This window comes from Capricornis sumatraensis, chromosome 15 (assembly GCF_032405125.1).
Source record: "Capricornis sumatraensis isolate serow.1 chromosome 15, serow.2, whole genome shotgun sequence".
NCBI lineage: Eukaryota > Metazoa > Chordata > Mammalia > Artiodactyla > Bovidae > Capricornis > Capricornis sumatraensis.
Genome location: NC_091083.1, coordinates 73,340,701 through 73,366,111, shown reverse-complemented (window position 1 = coordinate 73,366,111; position 25,411 = coordinate 73,340,701). Strand labels below are relative to the sequence as shown.

At 44.0% G+C, this 25,411-nt stretch overlaps 1 protein-coding gene across 1 annotated transcript in view; it reads left to right on the top strand.

Moving 5' to 3' along the window:
- Window positions 1–25,411, top strand: part of CHD6 (chromodomain helicase DNA binding protein 6) — a 150,104-nt gene that overhangs the window by 77,817 nt on the left and 46,876 nt on the right. Inside the window, exons 16-19 of the mRNA XM_068986821.1 lie at window positions 7,826–8,021; window positions 21,873–22,037; window positions 23,729–23,908; window positions 24,951–25,061. Coding sequence (XP_068842922.1) covers window positions 7,826–8,021; window positions 21,873–22,037; window positions 23,729–23,908; window positions 24,951–25,061 — 652 coding nt within the window. The remainder of the gene's footprint in view (window positions 1–7,825; window positions 8,022–21,872; window positions 22,038–23,728; window positions 23,909–24,950; window positions 25,062–25,411) is intronic.

Below are 25,411 nucleotides of genomic sequence, written 5' to 3'. Positions count from 1 at the left end.
TATAAATAGTCTGAAGTTTTTTTCTTTTCGTTTTTTTATGGCTTTTTTCTTTTCACTCTTTTGTGGTTTTTTCATCCCAACTCTGTACCCAGCAGGGACTTCTGGCCTTAATACCACCATTACTTTTTTCTTCTTAATTTAGTTTTTTGTTTTCATCAAAGTTATACATGCACATAATTTGACATGGCAAATTATTCTTTTAGACCTATGAAAAACAGCATTTTCCTGATACCACCACATACCACCAAGCTTCCCCTCGCCTGAAGCTTTTAAACTCCTTATGTGTTTTCTTTTGGTGTTTATAGCTGTAGCTTTACAGAATGTTAGTAGTTGCAATTTCTTTTTTTTTTTTTCAGTTTTAAATATTATCTGTTCTCATTATGGAAGATGAATATTTCCTTTCTTTCACTGCCCCTCATAATTACCACCTCTGTGCCTCCTGTCCTCCCATCTTCCCAACCTGCCATGCAATACTTTGGGTTGAATTACTATTTAGTGTTTGTTGCGACTTATGTAAATAATGCGTTACAGCTCAGCCACGTAGTATGCTGTTTACTGTTTCTTTCTTGCATGATTTTTATCTTTCCTGAAGCTATAATTTTTTTTTAATTCAGTGTGAAATTTTAAATATACGCATTATAACTCAGGTCCAAAATTCACTGTGGCCATCTGAATCCCCCTGTGTTATGTGCAGCCGCATCAGCTTCCTGTCTGAGCCATCTCTCCCGGGGCCTTCGGTCTCTTCCTCTCCGCCCAGTTGCCCCTCCTGCCTGGTGCTCAGTCACCGTCTGTGATCTCCCTTCCTTCAGCACTCTGACAGCTTTCTTTTCCTTTCCTCTTGAATCTAATCTTGCTGGTGGACCCTGTGTACCTCTTCTGAGAGTTCTTGCGAAGGGGCGAATGATACATGGGTTTTGAGACTTTGTCAGAATGTTTACTCCCACCATTGAGCAATCATTTGGCTGAGTTTGAGAGAGTAGATTAGAAATAATTTTCCCACAGAGTTTTGAAGGTGTTGTTAGTCCGTTGTCTTCTAGTTTCCAGGATTGTCTAGAAATTCAGAGCCTTTCCAATTCCTGGTCTGTGTATGCGACATGATTTTTCTGTTCAGAAGCTTTGATCTGTCCTCTGTCCCAGTACTGTGACATTTGACAGTGAACTGGGTTTTGTATGGCATCTGTTGAACTGGATGTATTGTAGGTCTTTCCCATGGCAAATTATACTTGGTCAGTTCTAGGGGGTGTTTTCTTGTATTTTATCTTTCATTATTTCTTTCTGGCCTGCTTTCAGTTTGTGGAACTTTTGTTATTCATGTGTCAAACCTTCTGGACTGATCGGCTGATTTTCTGTTTTCTCTACTTCCCCATCCCATTTCGTTTACCTCTGGTTTTTGCTGTACCTCTGGTTTTGTTGCTCAGTCACTCAGGCGCATCTGACTCTCTGTGACCCCATGGACTGCAGCACGCCAGACTTCCCTGTCCTTCACCATCTCCCTCTGCTAGAATACCATGAATTTCTGAGTTTTCTTCTGTAATTTTTCAGTTTTTATAGCACTCAGCTGGTTATGGCACAGGCTCAGTGTCTTGCCCTTTTGAGATGAATGATGATAGATTTTTTATTTTTTCATTCTTCCTACAATGTCTGTTTCCTCAAGTCAAATTTCTTTCTTTTTGTTTGTTGATGTCTCTGTCTTTCATATTAGAATTCTGGGTTGGCTTTTTTCTTTTTCTCTCCCTCTTTTCAGCGCTTTGAATTACTATTCCACTGTGTTCTCACCCCCATGGTTTCTGATGTGAAGTTTTGTGGTCATTTAAGTAGCTGTTCCCCCATATATAATGTGTTTTTTCTACTCTACTAAGATTTTCTTTTTAATTTTCAGTCTGTGGCACCTTGACTATAATGTGTGGATTTCATCCTGTGCAGAGTTCACTGACCTCCTTAAATCCATAAGCAGATCTTTCACCAAATTTAGGAAACTTTTGGTCAGTATTTCTTTGATTTCCTTTTTTTTATCCTTTTGCCCTTCTTTTATGTTTCCCTGTGAGATTCCAATTACCTCTGTATTTGACCTTTAAGTCCCTAGGCTCTGTTCTCTTTTTTTATTATTCTTTTTCTAGTCCTTTTTCTCTCTCTCCTTTTGTTTTGAATTGTCTTCAAGTTCACTGACTCCTTTCATCTGTCTTTTCTATCATGCTTATTATGCCATTGGTTTCATTATATTAAAGATTGTATTTTAGTTTTGAGATTTCCATTTGTTTCCTAGTGTGATGTGTTGTTTCTCTGCTCTCATTTCCTATCTTTCCACTCATCATGTACATGTCTTTACTTCACTGAACATGATTGTAAGAGCTGCTTTAAAGTTCTTGTCTGAGCGTCAGAACATCTCAGATTTGACATCTGTTGTCTGTTCCTTTGCGAACGGGTCACGTTTCCCCTGGACATTGTGAACATTTTTGTTATGGAGATACAGGATTCTGTTACATTGCTGTGAGGTGTTGATGGTTTCTATTTGGGGGCAGTTAAGTAGGTGAGTCTCAAAGTGCAAAGGCTGTTGGCGTCTGGCAGGTCTAGTCTCAGCCCAGACTGCTTTCAGCTTGCCCCAAGCGTGTGTGCATCAGAGGTCAGCCAGACCCTTGCTGCTACTGTTGCTAAGTCGCTTCAGTCGTGTCCAACTCTGTGTGACCCCATAAATGGCAGCCCACCAGGCTCCCCCATCCCTGGGGTTCTCCAGGCAAGAACACTGGAGTGGGTTGCCATTTCCTTCTCCAATGCATGAAAGTAAAAAGTGAAAGTGAAGTCGCTCAGTCGTGTCCGACTCTTAGCGACCCCATGGACTGCAGCCTACCAGGCTCCTCCGCCCATGGGATTTTCCAGGCAAGAGTACTGGAGTGGGGTGCCATTATACCCAGAGTTTGGGGTTCACCATCTCTGTCCCTTCTGGAGGCCCCCTCTCACCCTCTGGTGGTCCTCGCTGCCCCAGACTGCTTTCCTTGGTGCCTCTGGCCAGAGAGACAGTGGCTTCTCATCAAGATTTGTAGCTGTCCTGTACCTTTGCCATAACTCCTGCTTCCCCTCAAGGCCAAAACCACAGATTCCTGTTTTTCCCCAAATCTGCTTGCTCTCCTTAGCTCTCAGGTAGGTTTTTCTGTTCACTTGTTTTGTTTCTGTATTTTGCCAGGGTCTTGCGGTTGTTTACTGGAGAGTTAGTGTGTTAGGACCTTGCCCCTCCAGACCAGAAGCAAAGCCTTCGTGTTTCAGGTCAGAGGCTTTCCTCAGATATCTGGTTTGGCTGCCAGATGGTAGGCACCATCCAGAGATGAGAAGCTCTGGGCATGTGGGCCAGTGTGTTGGCTGCCTTCCTCTCCATCTGTGAACACTGTCCGTCTAGCTGGACCATTTCATCGAGGAGCCTCCAGCGTCAGTGCTTCGGGATGCTTTTCTTCCTCTCTCCTGCTCAAAGGGTGGGAACTTATTTGGACTTGGAGCTGACTTGTGGGGAAGGGGTGGAGAGAGGTAGGAAAGTCTCAACATCTCTTTCTTTCCTTCTTCCCTTTTTTAGTATAACACCTCTGCCTTTTACTGTATGGTATTTCCTAGGTAGAGAAAGCTACAGGTCTTTTTTCGCTCTCAAGGCTGAGGTGGGTGATCTATAGGCTAGTAGATACTTCAGCAAATATTCAACTAGTTAGTTCTCTTATGTTTGGACTCTTTGTATCCCCACTTTTGGGGTACCTAGTGCCACCAATGCCTGATCGCTTTGGATATTCTACCATGCTGAATTAGGCTGTTTCTCACCTGGGATTTCTTTGAATCAGGTATCACTTGATTTATTTTCCAACTTCCAGAATTATAGCTTCTTATATTCTATTTGTAGGTTTATTTGGGGGAGAGTATTATTATGCATTTTAAAAAAAATCCCTTTACTTATCATTTTAAACATTTGAGGAGATAAAAGAGTTAAATGTGTATGTTAATTCTGAATCTTTAATTGGATTTCTTTGGTTTATTTTATTATTTTGCATTTCAGTCTTCAGTCCTTCTACAGTTTTGGTAAATGACATTAATGGGGGGGTCTAATTTAATTTACTTCCAAATATGTCTGATTTTCTGTTTATTAAGTAGTTCATCTTTTCCCCATTTGTATAAGACACTATCCATGAAACGTACTGAGATGTTATATATATTGGGTGTAATATGTAACCTTTCTATTCTTTTGATCAATATTTCTATTGCTTTGCAATATTGTTATTTGCAAATTAATATTTTCAATATTATTGCAGATGAACTTCAGACTTATTCTTTTTTAATGTATTTACTACTCCAGTCCTCACTACTAAAAAAAGATTATACATTTACATATCTGTATTTATCTATGTATAGCTCTACCCATTTGTTGAGATTTTGATCAGCTCTTCCGCATGTTGTAGAGCAGGACTGACATCTTGGTATCATTGAAGAACATGATAGTCGCTGCAGTCCCTCAGGTCTTTTGTATACACAGTTGAGTCAGTAAATACTTATAAGGTGCCAGCCTTGTGCTAGGACCTCTGTAGGTATTAGGGACTTGGTGACCAAGCCAAGATGACCCCTAGTGTCATGTTGCCAAGTCCCACATATTTCTTATTCAGATTAGTTGTAAGAATTTTATGTTTATGGCAATCATGAATGGTTGTGCTGTGGGGTTTTTTTTTTCCCCCAGTCTTTATTTTTTCCAGCTGGGTTATTGCTGGAAGACAAGATTGTTCATTTCCTTCAGGCCTTCTGAGGTCAGCATTTCCTGTTGTGCCAAAAGCGTGTCTTTCCCCGCCTCCCTCCCTCCCAAGCACACAGAGGTTTTCCAGAGTGCCACCTGCTTCTTGTTGATGTTTGACAGTGACTCACAATTACCGTTTGATGAACCGCATCAACTCCTAGGGATTTCACTCAGAATGCAGTTCACACAGAGGGTTAACTGCTATACCGATGTTTGGTGTGGAAAATTTTATGATGTCTGTAATTTCCTCATTCAGACTTACTAGCCCTCAAGATTTTCTTTGCTCCTGAGCCTCGTCGCCACGCCAGCTGTCAGTTCGGTTTTGTTCCCGTTTAATTCTGTGCCATACTTGTACAGGGGTGTGGGCAAGAGCCAAAGGATCTGGCCCAGAAGTCAGGGGAGTGAGGAACGATTTAATTGAACTCTCAAATCACTGGATTTTTACTGCAGTTTTGTGTTCTTTGAGCACACTCCCTCAAAACCGAGTAAGTGATAGAAATGAGAAGTAGTGTTCCACTCATCCTGGACAATTTCTAAAACTATGTTCTATCATCTCTGGCCAAAATACTATCTAATTTTATGGGAATGTTTTCCCTAGGTGATTGCCGAACCATATCATCACTATTTATTGGTTCCTCCGCCTCCTTAATATGATGCTCGTTCCCTGCCTCACTCAGATCCTCGGGCATCTGGCTCCTCTCTGATGCTTTAGGGGTATCTTGTCAAAGAACATCGAGTCCTCTGTGCCTGCAGCATTGATTGTACACATGTGTGCTGGTGGGGCGCTGGCAGCCATCGTTTAATTGAATCTCAGTCCTGCCTTCTGAGTCCAAGTGCTCTGCTTCTTCCACTGCCCAGTGCATCACACATGCAGCCGAACGTAGGAGTAACTCAGTGCAGGTCCTCAGGGCATTGGTTCATCAGAGTCAGTTTGATGTCTATAGCTTCTGTTCTCACCTTCTACTAGAATTAACTGGTTTCCAGAGGTGCTTCTTTATCTTTAATTTTCTCTTCTGAGTTTTTAGGGAAATCTTTCTGCTGCATTGACACGTAGGGTACATTACAAACCGACTAAGAGGGTGGACTCTGAGTCAGATGGATCTCACTTGCCAGCTAGGTGACTGAGCAGGTTGTTTTGTTTGTGAGGGTCATTTTGTCTTTGGGGGGTTGTTTGTTTGTTTGTTTGTTTGTTTTTGATGTGTGCTCAAATGTAAAATGGGAAACTGCCTCACGGGATTATTACAAGAAGTGAATATAAGGATGCATAAAATGCATGTATCACAGCGCCTGGCACCGAGCTTGATACTTCAGAGCTTGCTGTTGTAAATAACAATGATAATATATCTAACTGCTTCGTAGTTGTGTAGAATTCAACTTATGACCATTGGCTTTTAGTGTAAACAGAGGCTCCTTAGTCTACCTTCATGACAGTCCTGTCCTGTGTTTTATTTATTTATTTGCTTCTATCGCCTCATGTATTATTCTTAAATTAACTGCATTAAGAAAGAAGAAGAAAGGAAAAATCTGCACCTGTAATTCCAAATAAGGGTGCACTATAGCTTTGTGAAAGGAAGGCAGTTTTTTTGGACTTGGCTCTTTGCCTTGTACATTTCCCTTCTGAGCCTGAGTTGGTCTGGTGTCTCTCCCTGTATTTCCTTGGGTGATTTCTCATGTGGATTTTCCTCTTCCCTGGTGGCTCAGATGGTAAAGATTATGCCTACAGTGCAGGAGACCCAGGTCCCATCGCTGAGTTGGGAAGATCCCCTGGAGAAGGAAATCACTACCCACTCCAGTATTCTTGCCTGGAGAATCCTGTGGACATGGGGTCGCAGAGTCAGACATGACTGGGTGACTGACACTTTCACTTTCAAAGAAGGCAGGGTTATATCGCCAAATGTAGTTATCTAGAGCTACCCCCACCCAGAGCTGTCTACTCCTAGAGGATCTGTCCTTAGCTCTTACCAGTCATTTATCTCAATTTTTAGCAATCCAGTTTCCCAGATTCTGGGCTACTGAGATTCTCATCAGGATTCACGTTCTTGGCTATAGCAGAGTCTAGGGTAACTTGATTCTTTTCTCACTTGGTTCCTATTACTTACACTTTACCAACCAGTTCTTACTTGTTGGTCAAAATTGGGCCCAGGGTAGCATCCTCATATTAATTTGTCCGTTGTCAAGGGGTAAATAAGAAAAGATAAGACTCAGCAGCTACCCAGATTGGCACTGTTTTAATTCTATGCTAATTACACGATCTCCATCCTAAAGGTACTTTCTGGTTTTTTGAAGGTGGTTCTAGGCTCCCAAAGTAATTACTCTCTTAACCTTCTCCTACACAATGCTGTCCACCTTTATTTCTTAACTATCCACACAGGTACGTGCCTTCTTAATAACTTTCAGTTTTACTTCCTCACTTTATTTTCCTCTAAAAATTCTTCTGGCTTCTTTCCAACCTGACTCAGCTCAGAAACCTTTCTTGCAATTTCTCCCTATGTGCTTGGCAACATACTTCCCAGAAGACCCTGGTTTCAGCTATAAACTTGGAGACGTTGCTTTCTGCTTCTAGAACCTCAAGGAACTGTTAGGGTAGAAATGACTAACCGAGACGTAACAAGACAGCCTGTCCATTCTCAGTCCATCCAAAAGCAGATAGAGCCTGATTCGAACTCTGATTCCATGCCACATGCTCAACTAAAAGATGGTTGAGGCTTTTATTTTTCTTTCCCGGTCTTATGGTTAGATTCAGTGCAAAAAGAACACTGAGAGTAAATTTGCCCAGGCAGTGGGGATTGATATTTTGTTCACAGCTCCTCTAGTCCTCTGTAGTCTGTGGCTGGTTTTTTGTTTTGGTTTGGTTTCTGTTTGTTTTGAGAGGGGGGGGACATTATGCAGCACGGTTTCAGGTGTCTGCCCTGCTGCATACAGAGAGGGGGGGATTCTCTACAGACTGTGACACGGTCCATATGTAGAAGTGAGGGGTGTAAGGCCGTTAGTCACCAGCTTCCTGCGTTGTTGCCTGTTCTCCACTGAAGTCATGATTAACGCCTGGGCTTTCGTTCGTTTGGGTCCCCTCAGATACACCTATGAGCGAATTGATGGGCGAGTACGGGGAAACCTGCGCCAGGCAGCCATCGACCGGTTCTGTAAGCCAGACTCAGACCGCTTTGTCTTTCTTCTGTGCACCCGAGCGGGAGGCCTGGGGATCAATCTCACAGCTGCTGATACCTGCATCATATTTGATTCAGACTGGAACCCACAAAATGACTTGCAGGTAACCATAGGATGATTGCTGTTTGCCTTAGGTGTCCCTGAATCTAAGAACCTCACGGCAGGGCCTGGCTTGGCTACAGAGAGAGTCTGCCACGCTCCATGCTACTGCTACAGCATTGGCCGGATGGCAGGCTCAGGGCCTCGGTCAGCGGGTACAACTAAGGAAGAAGTAAATGTCGAGCCTCCCCACTAATCGGAGTGGGTTTTTTTTCTTTGATGATAAATCAAATGGTATTTTTCAGTGGTAGCTTCCAAAATGTAGAGTAGAGCTATTCTTCATTGTTATTATCAGACATATAAAGAAAGATACTAAGCTTGAGCAATTTTCTAATTCTTGACATATGGATTGATTCTGGCATTTTCACTCACTTTGGTTGTGAGGTAGTTGTATGGCGTTTACAGTACAGGAAGATGACCCAGAGGTGTGGGAAGGTTCCCTGGTGTGGCTGGGGTGAATGAGGCATCCACATTAGTTCCTTTGCTCCCCCCGTAAGGTAGCACATTAGAGTCAGTGTGGCCAGTTAAGGATGGGTCGCCTACTACATATGAATGAGTTCCTTTCCAGGAGCACATTTGTAAGTCCGATTTGTTCGTTTAAGTCCAGCAGAGTGACCACAGGTACCCAGCTAACACATTCAGCTATATAGTACTGTGATGCAATAGGTTTATAATAACTTTTCACACAAATAATAGCTAATAAAAACAAACTAGCACAAAAATAGAGGAAATCTGACACTGCAGTGCCTTGAAAAGTACAGTAGCACAGTACAGCAGCTGGCCAGCAGGGGTTGGCATCGAGCAAACAGGCAAGAATAACTACTGACTGGAGGAGGCAGAGGAGGTGGGAGATGGCAGAGCTGGAGGGTCAACAGGAGGCGGCGGAGGGCCAGCTGCAGCTTCATTCAGGTTCTGGGCCTTGCTGGAACCAGACGCATGTTCGCATCTTTGACAGCTTATCACCTGAAGTTTCACCTGTAGGGGACTTAACTGTATTTGAAGATAAAATTTGTTAGTTTTAACCAAACTGAATAATCTTTGGTTTTAAAAAAATGACTGGCTTTAAAAGATTTTTGCAAGGGTTGGAGTTAATGCATTTTAAAAGCAAATGTAAACAAACAAGAAAATGAGAGAGCTGATCCTTCTGGTTCAGAATTCCTTATCAACCCTGTTTGAAAGTTAAAAAAAAAAAAAAAAGACATTTTAACTAGATTGCACAATAAGTCAGTCCAAAAGATTCTGATCATTTTAGATCCCAGAGTTACATTCATTACCATTAATGACACACTTCATCCCATGTGTGTATTGGCTCCTGGAACATCTGCTGATAATCAGAGTGTGAGTTTGTGGTGGGGAGAACGGTGGGACCTCAGAGCCTATTTCATGATACTGATAAGAGTGACTGATAGGAGAAGTTTGAAGGCTGCTGTTTCACAAAACTGAGGAGGTGCCCTAGGGGGTACTGCCAGGGAAGGGATGCAGGGAAAGGGAGCTAAGGTGATGGGCATCTGGCTTCTTCCCTGCCCACCACGTCACACAGAGTCACTCTGTTTGATCTTTTTCATTTAATGAGTTTCCAAATAATGTTTTTTTGGAAGAAAACGGTCTCCTAGATAAGATAGCAGTGCTCTGAATTACCGTGTTGGTGACAACTGGATAAAACTCAGGGGGAAAAAAATCATCTTAAAACAAATTTTGTGGCACATTGTTCAACATCAAACTTGAAAAATCAGCAGCTATGACCAGCTCACCATCAGGCCTTTCTGCTAGTGATGGAATATTTGGGTCCAGGATGAGTTGCTGAACTTTCCTGGCAGGTCCAGTGATTATAACTTTGTGCTTCCAACACAGGGGGCGCAGGTTCCATCCCTGGTGAGGAAACAAAGATCCCACCAAAGCTGCGAGGCCACCAAAAAAAAAATAACCCAAAGAATTGCTAGATATAATGAATAACCAATTTTTAAAGAAGTTAACATACTCAACACCATGGTGCTAAAAATCAGTAGAAACTAGTATTTGACAAGGTCAGCAGAGGGAACCTAATGGGGGCGGGAGACTACCGCCTTGGGCCAGCTGCCTGTTTTTAAAAATAGTCTGGGTGGAGTATAACCCCACCCGTTTGTATCTGTATTATCTCTGGTTGCTTTCATGAGTTGAGTCTTGCAACAGGGCCCTCATAGCCCAAAGCATCTGAAATATTTACTCTTAGAGAAGATGTTTGCCAACCCTAAAGCAGATGGTTCCTTAAGTCGTAAGTTCTCAACAGCTGTAAAGCTCTGTGCTCCTTTACAGCACTCACCTGACGATGACACTTTGGTACCTGGGCCGGTGATGGGTGGCCATTTGGAGGCTCTGTTAGCTGGGCATGCCTGAAGGACTTGCAAAAGGAAAATTAAAAGCATAGGGCTGGCATTTAGAGATGGGTCACAGCCAGAGGCATCTAGACATTGATGGTGCAGTGCCAAAAAATGGAATGAGCAAGAGAGAATGTCCAGGCCTGAAGGAGGTAGATCAGTCCCCCCTGAAGTGATGGATTTGTTTGGTCAGATGGGGTGGGCAGGGCTCTCCAAGGGACAAGAGAGCAGCTTGGGAATGGCCATTGTTAGTGTCCACTGCTGGGGGAGTTGCAAGAGATGCATCAGGGAGTTAGTGGGGATGTCCAGACTGCAGTTGGATTGTGTGAGGGTTTCGTATGCCGAGTCAGCTTCTGAACTCCTCTAACACTCAGCCTTGGTGGAGAAACAAGGGCTGTGAGTGCCCGGGTGATTCAGGCAGGCACTTGTCCAAGAACGTGCAGAAGATCATGAATGATGGTGTCAGTGAACAGCCCCAGGTCCATGTTAGAGCTGGACTTCCTCAACTTGTGGTCTCCCCGACTGGCTGCCTTTGGGATTATTTTTAGTTACAGTTTTGTAACCAAGGGGGACCTCTCCTTTGTTTTTGAGACATCTGATCAGACTAGGTAGAAATGAAAGAATTGGGATACATAGAGTAATTTTAGGGCAGGGAACTGGGTCTGTGGTTACAGTGGGCTGTTCTGAGTTGCCCCCCAGAGATGGAGCAGGGTGTTCTCGGCTTGCCTAGCATGGGGAGGGGAGTATGAGGGCCGAGACAATGCCCCCCCAAAACCATGCACATTCAGCACAGTCTCCCTGGCGTTTACCCTTCACCCACGTGCTGGGAATGTGATGTAGAAGACAAAATCTGGAGACTGGGGTGCCAAGACCAGCGTGTGGTTCACAGGACTGCAGCTAAATCAGCTGTGAACATTGGTGAAATGCATTCCTGTCCCTAACAGAGCAGAAAACTCAACCTGACCGTTCCCGGGTACTGCCCTTGCTAGCCAGTTAGGTCACATCAACATACACAGTCGTTCATACATATGCCCGTATTCTGACATTTTCCGTATATGAGTGAAAGTTTTCGGTCATCTGTAGTTCTTCATGGTTATTGAAGAGCCACAATTCCTACCCTGATTGAAGATGATCATTATTCTTCTTGGAAAATGGGTGTGACATAGAACATTCGTTTACAAGTGGATTGAAACACGTTCTACCCAATTAAAACTTCAGGACCATGAAAAAAGAGTCCCATATGAACATGGTCTTACCTTCTATGCTAGTGAAATTTTAGCGTAGCTCCAGAGGTCAGGTTCAAATAGTGAATTTCAGTGTTCACTGTGGTCTCAAACAGCCTGGGCAGATCTGGTGCAATCCGTGCTTCTCCAGAGTCGGGGCAGTGTGGGGAGGCAGGGACTGCTAGGACACTGCTTCTCCACTGACCCTAGGCAGACCCCCTCTGAGCCTCGACAAGGAAGCCGACCAGGTTGGGATGGGGCGGGAGCGGGGGTGACAATTGGGCTCAGCTGAAGTCAGCCCGAGTCCCCAGGGCAGGGCTGCAGACAAGCCAGCGTCCATGGCCATGAAACAGAGCTGCACTCTCTGAAAACTCAGCCCAAGTCAGCACAGTATTGCCTTTTCTAGTGTTTTTTCATTAACGATTATTGAAAGTTCATTCATTCAGCCTTCTGATCTTTTTGCTGGAGCTTTCTGTGCTTTGGGGATTGAACTAGAGAAATATATATGTTTTACGACTTGCTGGAGAAATATATATGTTTTAAAAAGCCAGCACCACTCCAGCTCTGAGGGCACGTGCCACCCTTGCAGAGGCCGCACGATAACAGTGGTAAGGTGGCCCAGGTCCCGTCCTTCCTGTGGATAAGGCCCCAAAAGGGGGAATTCAGGAAGCCTGGGTGCAGGCATCCTGGCCGAGAGCACAACCACAGGTGATGTGGCCTCTGCAGAGGGTTTAGAAGGGAGGAGGGAACCCAGCCAAGAGGAGCGGGGACCTGACTCTCTGCTCTGAGTGGGGAGAGGGGCTCGTCCCCGTGGCTGTTGCCTCTGCTGGCACCACCTCTTGATATTGATAGTGTGCGTGAACTCCATCGAGTTTACTTTGCTAGAAGAAAGGAAGACTTTGTGACTGCTCTGTTATATGGTCCAGGTGCTCAGTGACTGCTGAATGCTGAGATGTGCCAGAATGTGCCGGACATGTTTAAACTGTCAAATACACAGCAGTGAGCAAGACCCGTGGTGTGTGCTCTCTTGGAGCCTTCGTCTTAGTGGGGGAAGCAGACAATGAACAGGGAAGAATAAGTCATATAGCCCCAGACAGCAATACACAGAGACAGCACAGGATAAGAGGACACAAATGATGGGGGTTGGGTGCCCTGATTTAGAGGGTAGCCTAGGAAGCCTTCTTCAAGAAGGTGACATCTTGGGGGAGATCTGAATGATGGGAGTGGGAATCTTAGGATACAAAATCAGTAGGAAGAATGTTCCAGACAGAGGGGACAAGATGTGTGGCCACTTAGAGTGGAGGGAGCGCCGGTGGCACGCCTGACACAGGTGGGGTGCTCATGGCAGAGCGTGAGTCCCCGAGAAAGTGAGTCAAGCTCCTTTGAGGTCTCTCCTGCCCCTCTCTTCAGTGTACTCTCCATCTCACTCCCTGCACCTCTTTTCTGCTGTCCCAAAGCTCCCTTTTCCCAGGCTGTTCGCTCACCTCTCCTTCCTTCCTGTCCTCAGCCAGCTCTTGCCTGACCAGGGGACACATTTAGGAGTGCTCCACATGAGGCCAGGCCCTGGGGAGGCAGAAGCGTGCAGGGCTTCAGAACCACACAGTGAAAACACAGCATGGTGGGCCGATACCTGCGCTCTTCCCCAGAGATGTTTCCGTTGTCAGAGGGAATGTACCTTTCCCCCAGGAATCTATTCCTGGAGGAATGGAATCAGATTCCAAAGTAGGCCTGCAAAGGAGATGGCTGAAGGGAGGCAGCTTCCTGGGGCCCTGGTTCATACTACACTGAGAGCCCCTGAGTCCTCCTCTGTTGAGTAGGTGGCCCGCGGACACAGACTACAGAGTACCAGGAGAAATGTCAAACCGCTGGGTTTGAGATGTAATTCGTGTGTCATGAACTGGCAGAGTATCCCAGCATGCTCACAGTGCTTGAGTTAGAGGACACTCTGGGAAATTCTTTTAACCTCTCTGATGATGTAAATTTTCTTTAAGGTACAAGTAGTATTTTAAAGTTTTTTTTAAAACATGCCTTTAAAATGTCATAGAGCTAATCATTTGAAGAAGCAGTATAAGGATCAAGAGAGGAATGAACCGCATGCCTGATTCTTCATATCGACCTTTGAATTTTCACGTGATTGTAGAGACGTGATACAAGGTTCTAGACTTGGACCTTTAACCACCGTGAATTGAGAGCTGGAATCAGTTGGAAATCTGAGACTCCCTCTGTCTTCCCATCGCAGTCATTGGGATCTGTACCCATTTAAAATTTTTCTGAACATGACTACTTGTCTCTCGTATGTTTCTTGGAAGCTCTTGGTATTAAAAAGTAGAGAACAACCTACGAGCTCTCAAATCATGCAGAGAGCACTGGAGCTCTGATTTCCTGGGTGGAGGTTGTGGGGTAAAGGGGTAGCACCACTGCCTGGGACAGGGGCCCTGACTCCAGCAGAGGTTCTGTGTTTATACCTTTGCTAATGTGTTTCGTTTGGACTTCATCTCAGTTGCTACCTTAGTTCTGAATGTTCCTCTCTCTACCAAGTTGTGTGTGTATGTGTGAGTTCTGATAAGGAAAATAAGGAGTATATGAGATTGAATTGTGAAATGACAGTCTCTTAAATGGGACAGAATTCACCCTGTAAGTAAGTCATCTTGGTCTCTTGGTACCATCCAGCTACTTGTGACAGCACCCCCTGCCCACCCCCACCCCTGTACCCCCAGCAGAGGTGTGTTTTTTCTTAATTGGCAAGGACTCCAGAGATAGATATGCCAGGACTAGTCAGGTGGCTTCATGCTGACTGGAGAGTCCTGGGTTCCTCTGTCTCGCTGCTCTATCAGCCTCCATGAGTGTGGTTTACACGCTCTTGGTTCCAGGATGGACACTTCAAACCCTGGGTAGGGAGAATAAGGAAGGAGGGCGTGATGCTTTTTTCAGAAGAGCAGAACTTTTCCAGCTAGTCAAGGTTGACTGACTGCTGTTACATGTCCTTGTTCAGAACCGTATGACCTGGCTGACTCTGGGAGGCTGGAAATGGTCTCAGCCAAAGACGTGGCTGCCCTTGTGTAAGAGTCACAATGCTGGTAGCAAGGACCAATGGGGATGTCGCTTCTAAGAAGGTCATAAATTGGTGATGTCTGCAGCTCTGTTAGACCTTTGCTCAGAACATTTCTGAAACTCCCTGTTGTAATTTTCCCTCAATACCAGATGAACCAAAAAAATAAGAAAATCAATGCCAGTACTTAATGACCACATATTGTTGCTGTTTAGTCTCTCAGTCGTGTCCAACTCTTTGTGACCCTGTGGATATAGCCTGCCAGGCTCCTCTGTCCATGGAATTTTCCAGGCGAGACACTGGAGTGGGTTGCCATTTCCTCCTCCAAAGGATCTTCCCAACCCAGGGATTGAACCTGCATCTCCTGCTTTGGCAGGAACCACATATTACTGCTACTTTATAGTCTCCATAATCCATAAAAGCGTATTACGTAACTTGATCATGTCCTTTATTTACCAGAGCTGGCCATCAGATTTCCTCCTAATAATAATAAAGATTTACTACCACTAAAGACAGTGAAAGAAGGTGTGGCAACTAATTGTAATAGCCAAAAACTAAACAACTTAGTTGTCCATCCGTAGGAGACTTATTGACTAAGATTATATACTCAGCTCTAATAAGAGAATGGGAAGTCTCTCTGCACACTGCTCTGGAGTCACCTCCTAAAGATATTGTTGGCTGAAAAAACATAAGGTAGAAAAAATATAGTATGCCAGCCTTTACCTGAAAAGGCTGGATGTCTGTCTATCTGTCATGCCTTCCCTGCCATGGAGAGGTAAACAAAAGCCTTCATTTTAAATGGTTACCTATTGGGGGAGGGGGTCAGGGTGAGAGAACAGAGAAGTGATGTATAGAAACTAGTTTTTCTGAAAATGCCTTTTTGTATATTCACCTTTAGAACCATCCTAAATATGCAATTATAGAACAAAATCTCTTAAAAACTTTTTATTCTGAAGTCATTTTAAGTAAAAAGTGCAAGATAGTGCAACATTCTAAGAGCCTTTGCCCAGCTTCCCTTAATGTTATCATTTTGTATAACCATACACGTTTCCCAGGTGGCTCAGTGGTAAAGAATCCGCGTGCCAAGCAGGAGATGCAGGTTTGATCCCTGGGTTGGGAAGATCCCCTGGAGAAGGAAATGGCAGCCCACTCCAGCATTCTTACCTGGGAAATCCCATGGACAGAGGAGCCTGACAGTCTACAGTCACGGAGTTGCAAAGAAGCAGACTCGACTGAGTGACTTAAGCACGCAGCACGCATGACCATAGTGTAATTATTAAAACCAGGAAATTAACATCGGTACAATACTCTGATCTGTAGACCCTATTCAGATTCCTTCATTTTTCTGCAGATGTTCCTTTTTCTGGTCTGGGATCCAGTTCAGGATCTCACGTTTCCTTTAGAAATTACGACTCCTTAGCCACCTGTAATCTGTGACAGCTCCTGTCTTTCCTCATCTTTCATGCCCTTGACACTTTTGAAGGGTACTGACTAGGTGTTTTGTAGAATTGTTTCTCACTTTGGGTTTGCCTGACGTTTCTCTCATGATCAGATTGGAGGTTATGCACTTTTGGCATGAATATCGTAGAAGTGATGTTATGTCCTTCTCAGGGGGTATGTGATGTCGATATGTCTTACTACTCGTGATTGTAAGCTTCATTACTTGGTTGAGGTGGTGTCTGCCAGGTTTCTCTGCAGTAAAGTTACTATTTTTACCTTGAAACATAGTCAGTTTCTTGGGAGGAGATATTTTGAGATGCTATTCTTATCATACTTTTGCCTATTAATTTTAGCATCCACCAGTGGTTCTTGCCTTCAGTAATTAATACCATGGTGTGTTTGGCTAATGGTAATTTTCTATTTTAGTCATTCCTTCTGCAGTCGAAATTGGACTCTTAACTGTAAAGAGCAGCTGTTGTTTGTCCCCCACATCGGTATGGATTCCTGAATATTTATTTTATCTTACAGGTTAGAATCCATTACTCTCATTATTTTGCTGTTTGGATTTGGTCTTTTGGGAGCCCCTTTAGATTGGCTCCTATCCTTTAGACATGGTTCCGTCAGTTTGTGGGGCTTCCCTCATGGCTCAGTTGGTAAAGAATCTGCCTGTAATGCAGGAGACTCGGGTTCAATCCCTGGGTCTGAAACATCCACTGGAGAAGGAAATGGCAACCCACTCCAGTATTCTTGCCTGGAGAATCCCACGGACAGAGGAACCCGGCAGCCCACAGTCCACAGGGTTGCAGAGAGTTGGACACGACTGAAGTGACTGAGCATGCCCTGCTACTGGAGTGTTACTGCTTCTAGGCTCCCCAGGCGGACAGCCAGGAAATACAGGTGTGCGTGCTGACACAAGCATGTGTACCACACACCTGTATTCCTTCTGTATCTGCTCATCTGTCGTGAGATTTCTGATCCCCGTCCCAACACCACAGGACTCCTTGTAGCCTTCTGCACTCTTCCGTATTTGTAACTCCTTTCTCTGGTTGTGAGAAGCCTGGTCTCGTTATCATAATACGATACCTTTACTCACTTGTTCGCTCTTAGTATACTCATAGATCAAGTAGTTTCAGAATTACTAACCCATATTCTATGAAAGCTTCCCCAGTGGCTCAGTGGTAAAGGGTCCGCCTGCAATGCAGGAGATGCCCTGGAGACACAGGTTCAATCCCTGAAGCAGGAAGATCCCCTGGAGAAGGAAATGACAGCCCACTCCAGTATCCTGCTGCTGCTGCTGCTAAGTCACTTCAGTCATGTCCGACTTTGTGCAACCCCATAGACGGCAGCCCACCAGGCTCCCCCGTCCCTGGGATTCTCCAGGCAAGAACACTAGAGTGGGTTGCCATTTCCTTCTCCAATGCATGAAAGCGAAAAGTGAAAGGGAAGTCGCTCAGTCGTGTCCGACTCTTAGCGACCCCATGGACTGCAGCCTACCAGGCTCCTCCATCCATGGGATTTTCCAGGCAAGAGTACTGGAGTAGGGTGCCATTGCCTTCTCCCTCCAGTATCCTACTCTGAGGAAATCCCATGGACAGAGGAGCTGGAAGGACTACAGTCCATGCATGAGGTCACAAAAGAGACACGACTTAGCGACTAAACAACAGCAGTCTCGGACTAAACTGTTTTGTTTTTTTTTAACTATTTCTTATTGGAGTATAGGTGCTGCACAATGTTGTGTTTCTACTGTACAGCAGAGTAAATCAGCTGTAATTACACACATATCCCCTCTTGTCTAGATTTTCTTTTCATTGGACCAAAGTTTTCATTAGGCTTAAAGTATGTTATCAAAATGCCATTTTCCAAAGTTACTTGGTTTAATTTTTTTCTTTCTCACATGGTTAAATTAATGTAGAGACACTATCCTTATTTCTTGATCCTGAGAACTGTGGTTATATAAGAGACTGTCCTTGCACACTTTAGTGTGCAGGACTAAAGGCACTTGGGACAGCTTACTCTCAAATGTTTCAGACAAAAAGTGGCCTGTGTGTGTGCACACATGTGTTTATGTCTGTGTGTGTACTCGGAGAGACAGGAGAGAGTGAAGGCAGAAATGGTACAGTAAGTGAGGGAAAATGGAAATCTGGATAAAGGGCATATTGGAGTTGTAAACGGAAATTATATCACAGTGAAGGTATTGAAAAATTAAATACAAACGCTTGAAGTAATCTCTCTCTTGGGGTTATGCTGTCCATGTCATATACAGCTAGATTCAGCTGTTTGATTTTGCTTTTGATATTTAGGGTTTGTTTCATTTCTCCCCACATTAATCCATGAGGTCACAAAGAGTTAGACACGACTTAATGACTAAACAGCAACAACTCCAATGCACCGTGCATACTCAGATTTTATCATTTCTTTCAACATCCTTTCTAGCTATTAGGTTGGCCAAAAAGTTTGCTCAGGGTTTTTTTTTGTTTTGTTTGTTTTGCACAATCGCATGAGCATTTTGGCCGACTCAGCGTTCCTCCGCAGGATCCAAACCAGGATCGCCCATTACAGTTCTCTTACCTCTTTCGTCTCCTTTAGTGGATCAGCTGCTTGATATTTCTCGTTCTCCCACCCGCTTGATGTCTTTGGTGAGTGCAGGCTGTATGTTTTTCAGATGGTCCCTTGTTCTGTGTTTGCATTTCCTCAGGACTGGGCCCGGGTTCAGTGATACCCCTCTCAGTGATAGGTCGTTCTCAGGGTGTCACGTCTACGGGAACACAACGTTCATTTGTCGATAATCAGCACTTTGAGCTCGGTTAGTGGCGTCTGCTGGGTTTCTCCACTGTGAAGTTGCTCATTTCCCTCTGAAATTAATAAGGAATTTTGGAGAGATGCTTTGAGAGTATGTAAATATACTCTTCCTCATCAAAGTTTCACCCAGTGGCTTTAGTTTCCATTGATCCTTTTTGCCTGGATCAGTCATCACTGTGATGGTTGCAAAGTGTTGATTTTCTAACAGTCATTCTACATTTGTTAGTGACTTTCTGCTCCATGGAAGAGTCTTCCTTTTCTCCCATTAGCTTGTTTATGTCAGTATGTACTCATGGATTCTTCTTCTGTTCAGTGGGTTATAGTCCATCATTTTATTTATTTTGAGGTTGAGTTAGTCCTGGACCCAGCCAGTGGAAGCCTCTTCAACTTTTAGGTATTATTTTGATGTGTCTCCATCATCCTTTGAGTTCTTCCTCACATTCTGGCATAGTGATCTGTTTCAGACTGCCTACCCTGGCCCTAGAATTAAGCACTTCTCTGATAGGCCTTGTTCTTCTTATGGAGAATGGAATTTAGAAACCAAGATCTGAGAGTTAGGTATGTTCTTTGCTACTAGGATGCCATTGCGCCCAGGCCCTCTCAGTGGACAGAGCCAGAATACACACACACACAGGGAATCCAGATACACATAATACATACGATGCCTTCATATGTATATGTGTGTATAAACATGCATGTGTCTACCTAAACGTATAAACATAAATACACATTTATGTCTGTTTCTATGTCTGTATATGTGTGACTATGTACACACACCTGCACACCTAACCGTGACAATACTGATAACCTCCAAATCCAGTCTGACACCACAGAGAGGTTTTCTAGTTTTTCTTCTTTCCATGTTTGTAACTTCCTTGGTCAGCAATGAAAAGCCTGACTCCTCTTACCCTCAGTATATTCACTAATTCGCTCAACCCTAGATTACACAGAAAGTGTTCTAGAATTGCCAATCTTGACACTGTAAAAAAGAAACCTATTTGCAAGTATGTGTATAAAACACTGCAGTTTGACTGTACGTACTTAATGAGATATGGCCTAGAGTGGGAGGGCAATAAGTCTTACATTGTTTTTGGGAGAAGGGATCATAATGATGCTATTTTTCTGGTACCTATTTTTCTGGTATATATTGTGGGATAGATCAAATAGGTAGTGATATTGGCATGGTTGAGAACTGAGCTTTTCAGCGTAGTTAAAAAGATGTGTGGTTAAGGAAAATAAAATCCCATAGTCCCAAACTGGAATTAAAAGTTGTCAGTATGATTTCATGATGCGTTTGGTCTTATGTGTGCACGTGATCATACACACTACACACACACAAACACTTGTACTTTTGCCCACTGAGTAGACCCAGGACCAATGACCAAGCAAGCAAGTGGCAGTGAGCATCCAGACTGTTGTCTCACTGCCACTAGAGCAAAAGAGGCTTTTGGACTCCTTGAAAAGAGGGCTGAATCTGGGTTTAGGCAAGAAATATGCAGTGGGAGCATGGAACATGTTATCATACCAGAAAGCAAGGGAGCTGTCAGACACTGCTCATCTTTGACTTAACATATGAACATACCCATATCTTTTTCTTTACACACAGCATACCCCAACTGTGAGTTTATACTGATGCCTCCAAATACAATATCAGAATTTCTCTAGTCTTCCTCAGAAAGCCAGGAGCCAACGAAGAGGTTCCCACAGGCCATATTTGAACAGCATTAAGAATAATAACAGCAGTAAATGCAGTTTAAAAAAAAAATAGCACATGTATTATTTAAATGCATGCTTTCATTGTATCACTTAAAAAACTAATTACAAAGATCTTTGTTAGTCACTTCTGGAGGGTGTTCATTTGGAAACAGATTAAATATGAAGAGAAAGAGCCAGACATTTAGCTTGTCTCTCCTTTATGAACTGTACATCAGGGTCACCAAAAAAATCAGAGAGGGGAATTGTAACCCCTCATGATATAATGAGTCTGGGCAGTGAGCATCAGCTTCGAAAGAAAGACAAACCAGACATCATATACCTTTTGATGGAAATTTATACACCACCTGTGAAATACACTTGCCAAAGGTAACATCTTCACCTCATCAAGTCTCAAGGTATAGCTCCAGCTTAGAGGAAGTGAAGGGAACAGAAGAATCTGTTCAATAAAGCAGCCAAACCACAGGTGGCAGAATACAGACCGTGAGAAACTACAGGAGAGGTGTTTGGTCCCTTCAGCAAAGAAGCTGCATTTCATAAAAGGAGAGAATACAGGCAGGGAGTATCTGTAGATTAAAAGAGACTTGAAATACATCAACCAATTTTAACACATGGGCTTCGTTTGAATCTTGATCCAAACAAGTGAACTTAAAAACATATATATGAGATAAGCAGGGAAATAGGAACACTGGCTAGATAGTACGCAGTGTTGATTTTCTGAAGTATAGCCATGGTAATATATCTTACAAGAGTCCTTATATTTAGAAATACGTATTAGAATATGTGAAGATGAAACAATATCCATAATAATCTTAGAGGATCAAGGCATAGCAGAGACGTGAAATAAGAATGACCACAAGAGGTCCTTGTACTTTTCTCTGCTTTGGTCTTATGTGTGAAAATTTCTATGGTAAAATGAACAACTTAGCAAGCGGGGCTGCTGGCTCTGAATGGCCCATTTCCCCAGAGAGCAGGGCAGCCTCCAGGGACCGGGTGCCTGCACGCAGACCGCAGGCTAGGGAGGGAGGAAGCCAGGTCCCTCTTGGCACTGTATCCCAGCACACGAGGGTCACCCCATAAATAACGGGAGGTGAAAGGAGTGCTCTGGAAGGGATGGCTAGCACCGGGGTGAGCTCTGCTCCACAGTCAGTCCCGTGATTCCCGCCTCTGAGAGCCAGGCACTCACACCCCGTGGAACATAGCATCATTTCCCCATCCCTTGGGCTGACACCGTCCTGTCTGGTGCCCTGACGCGTGTGCCCCTCATTCCTCCCCAGGCTCAGGCCCGGTGTCACAGGATAGGCCAGAGTAAAGCCGTGAAGGTGTATCGCCTCATCACGCGGAACTCCTACGAGCGGGAAATGTTCGACAAGGCCAGCCTGAAGCTGGGCCTGGACAAGGCCGTCCTTCAGGACATCAACCGGAAAGGCAGCACGAATGGCGTGAGTATGCCGTGGCTGCTCTTAGGCCCGGAGATGGGGTTGTCATGCAGCCCAGACCCCTCCACCCCCACCTGCCAAAAGCCTGTACTCCTACGGCTGTTGTAAGGTTCCCTTTCACTAAATTGAGTCAGGCCACACATCTTTGGGGGCTTTCCGGGTGGCATGGTGGTAAAGAATCTGCCTGCCAGTGCAGAACACGCAAGAAACACAGGTTCGATCCCTGAGTTGGGAATATCACCTGGAGAAGGAAATGGCAACCTACTCCAGTATTCTTGCCTGGAGAATTCCATGGACAGAGGAGCCTGGCGGGCTACAGTCGATGGGATAACGAAGAGTTGGACACGACTGAGCATACACACACACGCACACACCTTTGACAGTCAATCCCCTGGAATAGAGGATTACTGAGGGTGAATCTCTGCATCTCTAGATGGATAAGGGAATCCATAGGAGCAGTTAGGTGGTAGGATTGCCCAACATTCAATAACATTTCAGTAAAAAAAACTTTTATTTTTTTAATTTATATTTTTATTTTTTAATTGAAGGATAATTGCTTTACAATGCTGTGTTGGTTTCTGCTGGGTAACAACGTGACTCAACTATATGTATACATATATGCCCTCCCCATTGAGCCTCCCTCCCACCCACCCCATGAATAGACTTTTAACATTGCCCTTTGGAAATGAGTCGATCTTAACCCTCTTGGCTCTACAAATTATCTACTGTCACCATGCTTTATCTGATACTGCAAACTTGGAGCTCCCTGAAGGTGAGCTATTCCATACCCAGCACCCCTTAGAGTACTTGGCATATTAAAGATGTTCAGTGCATCATGGTTAATGAAGAAATGAATGAATAAATTACCAATCAGCTTGAAACATGGCAGTGAATAGAATCTTTTTTCCCACCTCTGGAGGGGATAAAAATTGCTGCAAAGATTCTTGAGTTGCAGTAAAGTCCAGGAAAACAAAGCAGAATATCTCTCCTTAATCTCTGGCCCTCTAAGTGAGCTGTCCTTTCGTCCAGATGTTCTGTATCCTCTTAGCTATGCATATGCTGCTAAGTATAATACTTCATGGTACAGCGCTGGGAGTCATGGAATTCCCTCCTGTGACTGATATAAAGAGAACCAGATTCTTAATTAGAACCAGGAAAGGGTGTTTTGAACTCCCATTTCCTGTTTTCAGCAAGCAATTGAGCAGATCACACTTGGCATGGGATCCTCTCTTTAGTTAAGAAATGACATCATTTCCAATACTATTGTTTTTATTTAATAATGAATAAATCATTATTCTTTAGCTCAGTTTGGTCCATCTGGAGGTTTTTAAAGATACAGACTCAAACTAAAACATAAAATAAACCTTAAACATATTCTCTCCGGTGGTGCCTAGTTTTAACAGTTTGTGACATTTGATAATAACCAACATCCTGAGGAATGTTAGGGCTGTTGGGTCCTGGGCTGGGTTTTATTCCAGGGCGCCCTGTAGAGTATCATCTGCCCGCCCTCCCCATCATTCTCCTGCATATCTTTATCTGGGTTTTCATTTTCTAAAGCTCGTTGTCCATGTCTTTATTCTTCTGACATGGCAATGAGTGGAGGAACTGTGTGCTGAGTCCTGAAGGTCAGAGTTGAGGCTGTTTTCCTCCTGTGCATTTCCCACTTTGTGAGTAGCCTTTGGTGACCCATCCAGGTACAGCAGCTCTCAAAGATGGAGGTAGAGGACTTGCTCCGGAAAGGTGCCTACGGCGCCTTGATGGATGAAGAGGACGAAGGCTCCAAGTTCTGTGAAGAAGACATAGACCAGATCCTGCAGAGGAGGACACATACCATCACCATCCAGTCTGAGGGGAAAGGATCCACTTTCGCCAAGGTATAGGGCCTTCTCTGCAGCGTCCACGTGGGGCGGGCCAGTGACAAGGAAAGTCTGTATACTTTGACCCTCATCAGCTGGGCTCCTACTTCTCTAATTGCAAACTGTTGAGATTTTTCTGGCTATATGCCTATTCTGTGTGCCACTCTGAAGATGCAGATTCTTAGAAGAGGTTTGAATGATGGGTCAGAAGCTATAAAAGAACTCACCCCTTCAAATCCTTGGCTGATCTTCAGTGGGCAGGGAGGACACTTGGGCTTGCAATTTGCACTCCTCGTTATGCAAAAAGATTGCTCCAGAATCCTCGATTGGTCCTCTCAGTTCCCTTATAGGATACTCCCTGGTCAATGTCAGAGAGTTGAAATTCCAGTGAACACTCCATTCCTCAAACTCAAGCAAGTATTCTGTTCATTTCATGAGACTTGAGAGTGTTTATCCAAGATTCCCAGCTTCTAGCCTAGGTGCCTCCTTCCTCTGCTCGTCAGGTCACTGGGTTTAGAATTCAACTTAACCAAACCGCTTACAGATCCCTCTGGGGTTCCCTCGCCACAGGCTCTCTGAGCTTCGTGACCTGTTCTGTAAATCACCGGTCTGGTGACTTATAGGGGAAGGGCTTTTCCAGGGATATTTTGCACTTAAGAGGCATAACTCATCTCTGCAGACCTCATACTGCCCAGCCATGGCCTGTCCCAGCATGGACACTTGGGACCTGGTGAACTGAAAGAGAAACCACGTCCAGGGAAGTTGTAAGAATCAACCCTTTCACGGGCAGCTAGACATATGCTTGCCATTGTCTCCCACTGAGTTTAAGTTACAAAAAATGATCCTGTAGGTTGAAATTATAATTTCCTCGCCCAATGTTTGAAATAAAATTTTAAAAGAATAGCTTTGAGATTTCCACTTAACATTTTGGCAGCTCTGTTAGAGGTTTTGATTTTGAACGCAGATGGAGCATATACTTGTGTCTGTGGTACGTTGGAGAACACAGGGTGTTTTATTGATTGTGTTCAGATATGGTTTATTGGTTCTTTCTTCTTCACAGGCTAGCTTTGTGGCTTCAGGAAACAGAACGGATATTTCCTTAGATGACCCAAACTTTTGGCAGAAGTGGGCTAAAATAGCTGAACTGGACACTGAAGCAAAGAGTGAGAAGGTAGAGCATTGAGAATATTTTATTTCATTGAACATTTCACAGATATCTCATAGGGCCATAAACTCCTACCAGGTCAAACCATGATTCACTCCTGAGCCTTAGTATTTAATGAGATGCTACATGTAATGTACTTAAAACATGCTTGCCACATAGACAGAGCTTGAGAAATGTTAACTGTATTTAAAATGACCTAATTGGGAACCTGGGAAATTCTATTAAAACTGGAATTTCCAATTTTAGTAAAAATTCACTTAGAACTGGAACTAACCAAACAGATCAAGATCAGCCCCGTGACCCAAGCCAATATCCTGTCCCTGGCACGTGACTGTTTTCCTCTATTTCAGCACCTC